This window comes from Camelus bactrianus, chromosome 7, assembly GCF_048773025.1.
Source record: "Camelus bactrianus isolate YW-2024 breed Bactrian camel chromosome 7, ASM4877302v1, whole genome shotgun sequence".
Taxonomy (NCBI): Eukaryota; Metazoa; Chordata; class Mammalia; order Artiodactyla; family Camelidae; genus Camelus; species Camelus bactrianus.
This window is the reverse complement of record NC_133545.1, coordinates 4786723-4800732: the sequence shown is the minus strand read 5'-3', so window position 1 is coordinate 4800732 and position 14010 is coordinate 4786723. Positions and strand designations below refer to the sequence as shown.

Below are 14010 nucleotides of genomic sequence, written 5' to 3'. Positions count from 1 at the left end.
ACTCTATGGGATTTAGCTACATTTTATCAAAATATATCCACTTAGTAATCATATTTGTGTTGATTTTGCTAGTTCAAAAGCAGAGATATGACCAATATAAGGAAAACCAATATTCAGCTGCACTGGTAGTATTAAGAAATCAGATGCGTCATGTGACATAAATACGGAATACTTACTAAGTCTTAGGTGAAACTTCCTTTTAAGAGTATGTCTTATGAAGAAACTTATTTTCCCGTTTTACTAGGAATTTAATTATTGGGCAATTCTGACCATTATGTGTAAAAACAGTATTAATTGGATCTTTTACCTATTAGATACTCAAAACAGTACTAGTTAAACAAAGTATATAATTCTGTCTTTCCCACTGTTGCCAAAAAAACAAAAACAAAACCCAAAACAACCAAAACCAAAACCAGAAACCAAATAAGCTGATAGAATCACAAAAATCACAGCGTCAGACAGAGGGGCCATGTGCCTTCTTCTCGCTATGCTCTTACACAACAGCGGGACCAGGGACCAGGGAGTTCTGCCACTAAAATCAGCCAGCAGCAGTCATTTCTTAACTGGCAGAAAAATGTCAAAGTTGAGTTTCTCCAATTTTAATTTTTACTTCTTTAAAACCACAGAGTACTTACAGTTCTTGTTATAAAATTTCGGGGTAACTGCATGAAGCCGCACCCGATGCGCAAGCCGGGAGGACAAGCCGTGTCGTTCAGCCTCCCGCCCCGAGGGGCCCCAGGCGGAGCCCCGACACTACAACCTGCCCTTAATGCCGCCAAAGATCTGAAATTTGATGAAATCCACACCCTAAGAGTTCCACTAATCTGAGGATTTCTGAAAGCTGAATAAAAAAGCTATTATTGCCTTTCATTTTTCCTGAGACTACCTTCTTCAAGCTTCAAACATCAGACTGATTTATGCTGAGGTTTCCTGAACATTATATGTATCTGCAAAAATCAACCAACAGCACCACCAGTCTTCAACCAAAAAAGGAAAAAAACACAAAATCTGAACACACACACACACACACACACACACACACACGCAGCCCTATACACACAGGTAGAAATACACAGCTCCACTTACTGACACAAGGATTTCTGGCACTTACCATGGGTGATTTATAGTATCTATGTAGTATATTAATGAAATCTGTAATTGTTAGCATTCCTGGAACAAAGAATTATATGTTAAATATGAAACTATCAAAACATCAAAGAAAAATGTCAAAGGACAAGCAAACCTGGAATAGTTACTAGAAAACCTTCTAAAATACACTTTAGGGATTGTAAGCACAGCTTAACATATTACTTAAAACTATTACTCTGTTAATTATCTACACCAAACTAAGATACACAAATTTAGCTGAAATTAAATCTGATGGTAATTAATGGAATTAATCACAGTATTTGGCAATTCGCTGAGAAAACTTTCCCAGTGTTACAAAACATCACAAAAGACTGGCAGCTACATGTAACTAATTTAAGATCGTTTAAAATAAAATAAAACATCCCGTAAGTTTGAGAAACATGACGCTTGTGATGGCACTTGGATTGTTTTCTGAGAAGCATTCTAAAAACGGGCTTTCCTAGGCACTGTTTATTAAGTGCCCACTCTGTGCCAGACACCAGAACTGCAGAGATGAAGACACGAACCTTCCCCCTGAGGACGCTGGAAATTCAGGAAAGGCAGACATGAAGCAGTAATTTCAAAATAAAGTGATGCCTACTAAGAGGGACACTATCCATTGTCCACTACGATCCATAAGATGAGAAATTATGGGGCTTGGAGACTGTAAGTTAGTTACACAATATTTTCAACAGCTTAACAACGATCTAGGAAAGGTATCAATCACGTTTTCATCACTTCATTTGCCGTGTGAGAAAGGCAAATGAGAGAGAGGAGGCAGGGATGCCCCCAGGTGGGAATGTGAGCAAAGGTGGCCGACAGGTGGATGTCAGACCACAGCCTGGGGGCCGCGTTCCCTGGGCTTCCGGTGCTGGCAAAGCACGGAGCAGCCTTTGGAGCCAAGAAGGCGCTGAATCAAAAGAAACTCAGGAAAGAAATATTTTTTTTAAAAAAATCAATATAAGTATATCACTGTTTTGAGTTTACTTAGCAGCCCCACCTCACCCAGGATGTAAAAGCAAGAATGTTCTTTAACTTGGTAACATGTTGACTAAGCTGCTTTCCAAACCAGCACCTATTAAAATGCCTCAGGTTCTCAGATTCTTCCCGGGGTCGCGCTGCTTACCTACAAAGCTCTGCTTCTTACTCTCCCATAGAGGCGCTGCTCGCACACCATTGGCTACTAAGGCAAAGAAGGCCTTTTTAACCTAAGACAAACGAGAGAAACAACACACACACTTCTAAAGTCCACGCATGTGCAGGGAAGAAAATGCCTTCAACTAAAACAGCCTGCCAAACCTTACCTTCAACATTAAGGTTTGATAAGCTAAGAAATAAATGAAGTTATTAGCATGAGCAATATGCTTTTGTATTATATCGAAAGGTATAGAGGAATTGAAGATTATTTTTAGAATCCGAAACAATGCAATTAACTTCAAAAATTTTTTCTTATTGTATCTAAAGACTCTTGAATACAGACTTTAAATAATTAAAACCATATTAGAGAATTAAAATTTCAGAGTTTAATCTCTCCTATATGTGGTTATTAGTTCATCTGAAAACACTGAAGTTATATCAAATTACTTGAAATGAAAATGTTTTTCATAAGTTCAATAACAAAACAAGCATGCCTCCTCATGTCCTTGAGTTTGAGAAAGAGACGGTATGAAAATGTAATGTACTCGTAATTTTATACCTTCTACAAACATTCACCGCACGCCTGCTGTGGGTTGGGCCCTGTTCAGAGGGGCTCACACATGGTACCTCGCTGAGCCCTCAGGACACACACCCTCTGGGACACCAAGACAGTGAAAGACGGCACCAGAGGTGATTTAATAAAAGTCAAAAGCTCGGTGCTGAAAACAACCTCTAAATACAGAGAACTAATAAACGTATGGAAAATGGCTCAACTGTACTGATAATTAAAGAAGTGAAAATTAAAACTGAATTTAAAGTATCATTTATAGCTTCTAAATAAGCCACTATTTTTTAGTTACAGCACCTAATCCAAGTGCAGCTGTAAAACCACCGGTGGCATCATAAATTGTCAGAACAGTTTTTGAGCCACAGCTTGTGTCACAAAGATATTCACGCTGTTTGTGTACTAGCTTTTTCTCTGTCAAATTATTTACCCATAAAAAAATTTTAGCAGTAGGATCCCTAAATTAAAGATGTTCAATGTGACATTATTTCTAAAACTGAAAAACTGGAAAAAGAACTGCCTCCAACAAAAGAAAACTTGTTAAATACTGGCATACCAATGAGAAAAAAAAATCAAACAGTATAATTATAAGGACTATATTGAAGTAAAAAAAGGTTTATGGCAGTGAAAATGCACACTATCAAATTATGCATTACAATGATACAAAACGTGTGTTTAAATGGAAAAGATCAAAGAGAAATAAGCAAAAAAATTTAAACTTCTATACTAAGGAGCCAAGGCAGTAAATTTCTTAAAAGTTTCTTTTTATGCTGTGGTATAGTTATCTTTTTAACTAAGAAAGAAAGATTATTTTCTTACTCACTATATTCCCAAGCCCCTTGTTACTTAACAGTGAAAAAAATGAGAGAATTACAGGAACCCAGAGCTTCAAACCAGAGTAGGATGAATAATTCAGCACCTGTTTCTGCCTTTATTGTGACACATCCTGCCCTAATTTAGAATGACTCACGCAGGTGCCTGGTTCACCTACACAGGAGAAGGACGACTGGTGGGAAAGGGGGCCTCTCACTAGTTACCTTCCACCCTTGTCTCAGCCGAGTCCGGCGCCGCACCCTGAGTACAGCAGGGACCCCGTCCATCAGATGGAGGAACCAGCAGAGAACGGGGAAGAGGAGGTGAGCAGAGAAAACCCAACCACATGAGAGAAACAGTAACTAAATGGAGTCCATCAACTGGTAAAATAGTTTTTGAACCACAGCTTATTATCAAGAATCACAAAAATACTCCTACTGTCTGTGTCACTGAACAGCACCCAGGGCTGTGCAGTGGCGGTGCTACTTCTACCTGGGCGACGTGCTTGGAACCCTTGCCTGTGATCCTAGGAAACATTATGAAAGGATATGCGGGAAAGGCACAGATAAACAGATTTTGAAACACGTTAAATATCTACTTAACTTGTTTTTCTAAACCTGCTGGAGTAGGCAGGGAGTGGGGGCACTTTTAAAACCACAAAGTGCTTACTGTTTTCTCCAAAATAACAGATTTAGCAGAGAAAACCAGTATTAAAATCATTCATCAGGATCATTCATGGAACCCTAAGTGACCGCAGCTGTTAGAAAGCCATTCCAGAAAGTTCTGGTTCGGCCCTGATGAAACAGCTGAAAACTACAGAAGTTGGATAAACGTACAAGTCGTGATTCGAAAGCAGAGCCGGGGGCAGGGGCATCACACAGGCAGGACTCAGGAGCTACAGTTCATGAGAGAAAAGAAAGATATGAACTCAGTGCCAAAGTCACTCTGGAATTTTTCTGAAGGTATTTTCCAAATCATCTTCAAATAGGTGAATTTCAGTAGAAAATTGGAGTCTATCAAAAGAATCAAATAAAACCCAGGCAGGAAAAATACAAAGAAAATCACACCCGGCACATCATGGACAAGATGCTAACAATCAAAGGCAAAGAGAAGATCAACTAGAGGAAAAACAGACTTTCAAAGCAGCGGCAATGGGACCGACGGGGACACCAACAGAAGCAGGGGTCTGACTTCAACACTCCATATAATGGCTGTTCCCTCAGAAACGCAGGACTGCCTCCGACTGCTCCGCTGCCGAAGAGCTCCCCAGCAGCCCCACACGCTTCAGCGTCACCAAGTGAGGCTCAAGGCCACTGCGGAGAAAACAGACAGGGACGACTGCACGGCACTGACGCTCACGTGTGCGGCGGGGGACAGGCCGGTGACACTAGGGAGGGGCTGGCAACGTGCGCCGACTTCCGGTCACTCTGCCGATACGCTGCGATACTGGACGGGTCACTGGCCAGGTGGACAGTGAGGCAGCAGCGCAACCCCAAAGGGCACACTGGGGATTCAGTGTGAGAAGTGCCGTCGTGTCTGCCAGAGGGGAACCAATCCACTGCCAGGGCGGGGCCGCGGGGTGAAGTCAAAGACCAACCAGACGGACCTCGACTTCTCTTCGGCTCGTACCTTCACCCTCTCTGAGCCTTGACAGTCTTAGTTACAAACGGGACTTGGCATGAAGATGTTTGAAATTAAGTGCCAAAAAGAATAAAAGCTTTAATTTTCCACTCTGTACTGACCAAACCACAGGCAGACAGTGAATGATGTGCGGTTTCAATTTCACCCACACGAACTGCTGACATGTCCACACAGCAGGAGGGAGGCACAACTCTGTCCTCCGGGCCCACGGGAACACTGGAGCGGACAGGACACACTCACGGTATCTTAACGGGGACGTGACTAAGTCCCCCATCGTAGCCCTGCTTGCAGCGCCTGTGGTTTGGCTTCAGCTTCCGCACAATCACAAAACTTGAAAGCTGGCTTTCTTAACACCACATGCAAGGAGTTGTTTGAGGAGCAATTTAAAACTACACTTAGAAAATTCTTCACAATTATAGGAGGTGCAGGGTGTTACCAATTAACCAATAAACAGGATAAAAAGAGGACTGGCACCATCTAGTTCTAATTTCAGGAAAAAACTCCATGGGTCTTGAGTACCTTTGTAAATTTCCTCTCAATTGATATGCAATTTGCTCAAACTGTTACTAATTTAAAACTTAGATTTTAATAGGATTTTCAAACAACAAAATAGGATAATTAGATAAGTAAAGATGGAAAATAAAATTTTTAAATGAAATGATTTTTACAATACTAAGCAGGCCTTAGTTGTGCTAAGGGACTCTGGCACTACTGCCAAATAGCATATCGATGTTTCCAAAAAATGGGAATCTGGTTCCTGGCATGCGTCACTGCTTTCTACACACAGATTCACCCTGATTCTAAGTAATTAAGTTGATTGTGGGGCTTTTAAAATTAATACTGATGAATAGCTAAAGCTCTTTAAAACTGATACAGCTTACTAAATTTTTACATCAGAGTTTGTCAAATGAATTTAACAGTATCTGACGGCCTCTCTCCTTGTCTTCGATGGCTCTCCACTGCGTAAAGAAGGTCCAGCTTCTTAGGTATGGGGTCCTGGACCCTCCGCCGTCCAGCCCCGGCCTGACCGCTGTAGGTCAGCAGACTCCTTAGTCTGGGAACTTATCTTCATTTTTTTTTGTTTTTTTGCCTCTATATCACAGTGTTCCTTCTACTTCTAATTAACTTACCTTCAACTCCACTTATTAAAACCCAGCTCACCTGTAACTTTTTACTCCATTACAAAACGTACCCAGATCACTCCAATCAAAGTTGAGACTGCCTCCTCTCCCCCCACAGCACCTACTTTATCCCCTTTCTGGGGTTTCCCTTATGGCTCCTCAGGTTTAAAAGTGGCAGAGTAAGAACGTCTCTGACATCTTTGCTTAAAAAGTTATCCTCACACTGCAGGGAGTATAGCCCAGAAGGACATACTCAGGACAAAAAGCAGGCAGAGCAGGTTAACACGTAGCCTAGAGGAGCCTGTCAGGAGCTGGGGAGAGTCCGGTGTTGGGAGCAGCAGCCTGGCCTTTCGCTGGACCCAGGAGACCCAAGACCAGAAGCTCGTGGGGAGGGGCAGGTCTGAAAACAAACAGGAAGATTGTTTCAAATAGGTAATAACCACAGCCACCTCCCATCACCATCAAAGGATTATTTTTCTGTAGAAACTGCTTCAGAAATAAAACAGAGATGAACATTTGGTGGCTTCCAATGAAAAAGATGGCCTAACACTTCAGTGAAACCCGCGGGCAGAAGCTCCTCCAGTTGTTGGTGTTCATGTTTGATTATGAGCCACTCAGCACAATCTTGAATGTTGAAGCCACAGAAATTGTAGTTTTGTGTAGCTCTCACTAGATGGGTTAAGAAAACAAGGAAACTTCTGAGAAGTAGGGAAAAAAGGTAGTGAGAGGAGACAGCATAAGAATATTTAAGGATCCATTCAGGGGGCCCAAGATCTCCTGATTGAAGTTCCAGAAGAAAGGAAACAGGAGGAGAATCACGGAGGGGTCAGCACAAGGAACACAGCCCCAGTGACGTGTGCGTCAGGGCCGCAGGCCCATCAGGTGCCCAGCTGTCCGACGGAAAAGACCACAACCAGATGCATCGTACGGAATTTGGGAGCACCAGAGATTAAGAGAAACCCCAAAAGCTTCAGAGGGGGAAAATCACATATAAAAGATGGAAGATTAAAAATGAAAAAAAATCAACAGCTTTCTCTTCAGCACCACTGGCGGCTAGAAGGAATGGAACAATGCCTTCAAAATTCTAAACAAAAATGACGGACCGCTATACACAGCCATCTATTGACTGAGTAGAAGGAATGTTTAACTGTTCAAGTAACTACCTCTCAAGAATCTTTTCTTAGGATGCACCATGGACAATGTGTGCATCCCCTGAACCCCCAATATGAAGGTATCTGGAGGTGGGGCCTTGGGAGCTGGTTAGGGTTAGGGGATGGCATGGGTGGGCCCCTGCGATGGGATTAGTGTCCGTAGAAGAAGAGAAGGACCAGCGCCCACTCGCGGTCCAGACAACCGCCTGCAAGCCAGGAAGAGAGGCCTCACCAGGAACTGAATCCGCCGGCGCCTGACCTAGAACTGTGAGCGAGAAATTCCTGTTAAACTCCCCAGTCGGTGGGGTTTTGTTCTGGGAGTCTGAGTGGACTGGAGAAAGTGCTCCGCCAACAGGGACTAAATCAAGAAAGCAGAAAAGCATCTGTTCAAGGATCAGGAGAGGGTGGAGGTAATTCTCGGGATAAACCAAAGAAAGCCTCAGGTGACAGGGATGAGCAGGAGGACGCAGGCCGGTGGGAGTGGTCTCTGAAAACGTGTGGGACGGGTCTGACTGCACAGAAAATCCTATTAGGCAGTTAGTCGCTGTGAAAAGCCTGAGATAGTCAAATAAAATAAAAAATGGAAGAATTCTAAGCTCCAGGGATAACACGGAACTGTACAAACAGGAAATATAACCACAGTAAACCAGTGGGCTCAGCAGGGACACCATCAAACTAATGCAAGCGCAGCTGGCACTCGGCTCCGAGCCTCCCTTTCAGCTCCACTTCGTGGCACTGGGTCCCCGTGGCCCCGTCTCAGCTCTGCCCTGGCTCTGCCGCCGCCTCTGCCGGGGGGAGTGAGGGCGGGGGCGGGAAGAAGGGGTCGCCTCGCTGCTCGCCACCTGTGCCAGTCGGCGAGGACGCCACGTCAGAGCACCAGCAACTGGGCACAAACAACAGAGATCTTCCGTCTCGCAGTCCTGGAGGTGGGCACTGAGGCCGAGGCGCTGGCAGGTTGGTTCAGTTTCTGTGCAGGAAACTGTTCTAGGCTCTGGCCCAGCTGCTGGTGTGTCAGCCACCCTTGGCTTATGGAAGCATCACACTGATTTCCACCGTCACTGTCACTTTAGTGCGCCTCCCCCCACCGTGCGCACGATTCTGTGTCCATGTCTCCCTTTCTATAAAGACGTCAATCATTCTGGACTAGGACCCATGCCTGCTGAACTAATTACACCTGCAATGGCCCTATTTCCAAATAAGGCCACATTCTGCAGCACCTGGAGCTTAGGGCTCTGACACAGGAACTTGGGGGAGAGGACGTGGGCCAACCACAGCACGCCTTGTGGGCCTCACCCCACACTGCCGCTCCACCTGGGCACCTGCCCCTTCCCGCAGTGGCCGCTGTGTCCGGTCTGTCACCTTCCCGTCATGTGCAGGACAAGCCCCCTGGCGCCCCTGCTTCCGCCCCGACACAGTGCCAGCCAGATGGGGTGCCCTCTACAGGAGGCGCCACAGGACCTCCCTTACCTCCATGAGGCCTCGGCGCAGTGGTGGTCCAGCCTCAGAGGGCTGTAGAAGAGAAGCACCAGCGCCCACTCGCGGTCCAGACAACCGGAATCACTACAAGGACTCAGTATGACACGGACCACGGGGCCTCACCATGACTTCCTGACATAGTGGGTCTGAGATGGCCTGATAATTTGTGTTTGCCATAAATTCCTAGTTTGTGTTGAAGCTGTAGGTCTGGGAACACACTTTGAGAATGTCACCTTAGAGGTCAGTATTTATCCTGTCAGTTACCCTGTTAACTTGTATCCAACTAACATCTGTTCACATTAATTTTCTGATCAATGGCTGGTGCGGCTTCTGACTGACATAGAAATGCACCAGGCAGGGTTCTGGGGACAGAGGGTTTGGGACTGGGCTCATGTCTTTGGGCCTGAACACAGTGCTGAGCTCTTGGTCATCAGAGAAGCAGATCCCCGCGGCCCTGGGCAGGCAGTGACATCAAGATGGAATAAGCATCACCTGTGAGTGTGTTGTCCCCACCCCTGTCACCACCACAGTACAGGGTCCAGGCGGCTGCTGCACCAGCTATCACTGCAGCAAAAGGAACACAGGGTGTGGTGTGGGCAGTCCTGCCAGGGTGCCGGGGCTCGGGCAGAGGGGAAGGCACGCTCAGACCGGGACCCTCAGTCACTGAGAACCCGACAGTCTGTACGGCAGCCCTAAAAGCCCCTGTCCTGTAGCTACTGAACTGCTTCCTCGCTCCAACACAAACTGTAACCCTGCAGCCGCATCACCGCCATTCAGTCCACAGCCTCGCCGTCTCTGACGTGAGTGCCACCCTGGAGCCCAGCACAGGGACAGTGGCTGGACTCAAGACAAGCCGAGATTCCTGGATGCTCCCAGCCTCCCTTGGCAGTGGAAACTGCTGTCTCTGTGGGGTCAGCACTGTCCTTTGCTTGGAAGCCCAGTAACAAGTGTTCCCGGGCAGATGCCTTGCCAGGGGTCATCCGTTCCCCAGACAACCACATCCACTCTGCTGGCGGGAGGTCACGGCCTGGTGCAGTAGAGATCCCCCTGCCCAGTGAGACTTGCCTGCCCCTGCCCCCCAGGCCACTCTTGGGAGGTCTTTTGGAAGCAACACATACAACGTGTTGAGTGCTTCTCTGACACGTTTACTGAGTGACCTGTGAAAGCTGTTTTCAGGGGGGCCCAGAGCAAAGGCCCTGCAGCAAGGCCAGGCTCCTTGTCCCCACTGGCCTGCGACTGACGAAGGCGGTGCTGGGGGCGCTGAACGAATGTTGGCAGGCACAAATAGGTGAGCCACTGGATTCTGGGGAAGAAAACAAATAGCAAAACACCATGCCTTCTGCAGTTAATTCTTTTCCTTCTGAGAAACAGTTTCTGGCTCACCACCAACCCTGAGAACAACTTGGCTTGAGATGCCAAGTGACCAGGCACCTGTGCCCCATTCCGACTGGGTGGCATCGGGCCGTCCAGCCCCAGCACTGGGCTCCACGGCATCGGCCTCAGTGGAGGTGTCTGAAGGGAGGTGCCCGCTCGGGCCAGGCAGCACCTCGTCCCCCTCAGTCACACCACAGCCTGGGCTCCCACGACCCTGACCGATGAGAATGCCCGGGCCGGCGCTGCAGACGCCCCTCACCCAGGTGGCCAGGGGCGGGGACAGCAGGGACAGGGCGGCCACAGTGGATAGGATCCGGACATGCATCAGGCGCCCAGGTCGTCAGGCCCGAGGCCCCATGCACGGCAGACACGGCACAGCGCAGTGTCACAGTCCCGCCTGGGTGTATTGGGGCGGGTGGCCAGCACACCGCTCCTCCCCGCTGTCCGAGTCGCCTCTGGACGTCTGGACCTCCATTTTCAGTTTACTTGCAAATGGTTACTCCGGTTCCCCAGACCAGTTGTGTCTTTGCTACTTTGTACCCTCAGAATAACCTGGTCGGTATATAAATGTTGTTCCGCAACTTGCTTTTTTTTTTTAACTTAAAAATAAGTATATTCTCAACATTTTTTTCATTCTTAGAGGCCCCGTGATATCCTATCACACACACAGAATCTGATCAGGCAACCTCTCACTGAGGGTGTTCCGGCCGTTTCTGGGCTGCGCTCTGTCTCCCGCTTGCTTCCCTCACCCTTGAGACGTTTCCACGGCTCCTACTGCAGCCGTGTCTACAGAACGGTCCACGCACCCCTTTCAAATACATCGTTCACTTTGCTGTAACCAATGCCAACCCCCCCTACTTCCATGGTAACAAACTTTAGCTCTTTTAAAGCCTAGAGCCTCACAGGATTCCTGGCATGCAGGAGACGATGCGCACAGCTTCTGTTAATCAGGGAAGTGATATTTACTGGCGTGGTGACCTCCGATGATCCACAAAGCATCCCATTTTTCATGTATTACTCACTTTGGCAAATTTCTAAATTCAGAAAAAAGTCAATTTCATGGCAAGGGAAAAGCTGAGTAAGAGTGAAAGCGGACATAGGTTGTACCAGCTGTCACTTGCTTTTCTGTTGGTGGAAAACCAATGGTCAGGCCTTTAGGGGGATGGGAGTGAGGGTGAGATGGGCTGACCTAGTTCTTTTTTTGGGAATTCAGAATTTCTAATTATTTTACTGTTGAAATCTGTAGTTACAGCGGTAGAGACTAAATTTCTTAAAGTCACTGTTGGCCACTTTCCCTCTGAAATCGTATTTGGTTGCTTCTCTGTCTTCTTTGTGTCAAAGAGTCAAGAGTTGCAGAAGGGACCTTGAAGGTTACCTGGTCCAAAGTGGATTTAGTAAAGTCACAGGATACAAGGTCAGTTTACAAAAATCAAAAACAGTTGGAAAATAAAATTAAGAATAAAGCTATTTTTATATTCCCAAGAATCCTGTGTAGCAGACACAATGCAGCAAAGTGGCCCCAAGAGCCCAAGTGTCCTGTGAGGAAGAGCTGCAGGGGCGGGCTGCTGGGGGCGCCAGCAGACCAGGAGGGGGAGGGCAGGGAGGGGTCCCAGAGCGCTGGGCAGAGCTGGGCACACATCTCCCAGGACAGCCCTGGATGAAGCTGAAAGAGGGTGGGGTGAACTCACAAGGGCACTCTGCCCCCAGAGTTCTGCTGAGGGATGGATGGAGGCCACCCTCCCGGCTGTTGCCTGAGATCCACCCCTGCAGGGCCTCTGCCCCCCTCCTCCCCTGGTCCCTTAGGGGCTCTCCTGGGAGTACACCCTAATAAAACACTGACTTCCCGTGAATTCCTGGCTCAGCAGCTACTTTTGGGGAACCCAAGTGAACGCAATTTTGCTTGGTAAAGATCTATGTGTAAATTTACACACTAAATGCACACATGTATACATGTGTATGCACACATATTTCATTACACTGGATATACTCTGACCGTTACATTGAATGTATTATTTAGGACTTCTCATATATGATTTGTGTAAGTCATACTGGTATAAAATGAGCTGCAATACCAAAATAATCAGGTTCAAATTTTCTGTGAAGAGAGCTCAATAAAGTTCTCTCCATCAAGAGATTATCCACTTCAGTAATTTTTTCTTCTTAACCAGTATTATTTCAACTTTATTTTTCTACTAAATAACTAGGAAAGACCATCAGGATATGCTGTGGGAGGTGGCACAGCTTAACGGCTACAGGCTCAGGGTCTACACGCATGAGACAGACCTGTGTTCAAATTCCAGACCCCGTCGCTCACCAGCTCTGCAGATTAAGTTCTTAAATTCTAGAATTTGTGGATTCAGCTTTGTAATTTAAGTTCTTTAACTACAGAACTTGTGTTTCTTTATCTGTAATAGAGGGCGGCAACAGCACACCCCTTAGCAGGCTGCCACGACGGCCGAGAGTTCAGACCAAACCTTGGCACGATGCCCGACGTGCAGAGAGGACCTGACACCGACTGCGGGGGCTGCTGGATTCAAATCACCTTATGGAGCACCATCCAAATCACATCCCAAATTCAGGAAAACTGGGCACACTCACTTGTAACGTGGTGTCAAAGACAACAAGCTTTGAGCTGGTTGGAACGATGTCATAACACTTGTGAGACCTCATGAATCGCATGTAAACGCCACTTTCTGAGTCTTCTGCTAAAAAGGAAAGGAAAAAGGCAAATATCAGTGGTCATAGAGAACTTCCTCTATCAGATGAAGAGAATGCATGGAAAACCTAACAGACTTAATGGAAAATAAGAAATGCTTTCCCTGTAAGAGCGAGAAGCCGTTCCATTCAGCACTGCACTGTCCTCGCTGGTGCAGGAAGGCAAGGAAGAAACGAAGGCATGTGGATGGAAAAGGAAAGAGCAAAACTGTCTTTATTTGTAGACTGTATGATTTGCTACATGGAAAACACCAAAGAATCTACAAAAAAGTTTCCAGATCTAAAAAAAGAGTTTAGCAAGGTCACAGAATACAGTTAATAAAAAAGAAAAAAAAACCATGCTATTGTATTTCTATATACTAGCAACGAACAAGTGGAAGTTTAAAGGCATCATTTACATAAACGTGAAGTGGAATATGGATTCACACAAAGAGGAAAAGAGCCTTCAAAGCAGTAACTATGTGAACAAATATATATGATGTCGCCTTTATTATTTAAATTTCTGTAGAGGTTAGTGGACAGTTGGCTGGAGCAATGCCAATGTACTGTGACCCCGGAGCTGTGTGTAGCTGGAGGATGGACCAGCACCCACTGCCTGCAAGGATCTGCCCCCCACCCTCCGGGTGCAAAGAACACGTGTCCAAGAGACTGACAGCTCCGCTTCGCCCACACCAGCCTGCACACTGGGGAAGATTTACATTACCCGGGAAATACCCAAGAAAAAATATTACTTTATTATACATGCTAAATAACTGTTAGCAAAATAAGTGTTAAACAGCACGGTACCACCACGTTCCTCGTTACTCCACTTCCCACAGCGGTCAACACTCCGTGTCTGCTGACTGGTTTGCCAATTTCATGACACACCATGTGAACCGCTTCCAAATCT

The 14010-nt window shown here is 46.4% G+C and overlaps 1 protein-coding gene across 9 annotated transcripts in view; it reads right to left on the bottom strand.

Annotated features, from left to right (window-relative positions):
• Positions 1 to 14010, bottom strand: part of PRKAG2 (protein kinase AMP-activated non-catalytic subunit gamma 2) — a 240877-nt gene that overhangs the window by 22636 nt on the left and 204231 nt on the right. For 7 of the 9 annotated variants that reach the window (XM_074366726.1, XM_074366728.1, XM_074366723.1 and 4 more), the window contains 3 exons: positions 13005 to 13111; positions 2255 to 2336; positions 1112 to 1170 (listed from right to left, as the gene is read on the bottom strand). In XM_074366726.1, the coding sequence (XP_074222827.1) occupies positions 1112 to 1170; positions 2255 to 2336; positions 13005 to 13111 (248 nt within the window). The remainder of the gene's footprint in view (positions 1 to 1111; positions 1171 to 2254; positions 2337 to 13004; positions 13112 to 14010) is intronic. The other 2 variants (XM_074366724.1, XM_074366725.1) reach the window with 2 other exon arrangements.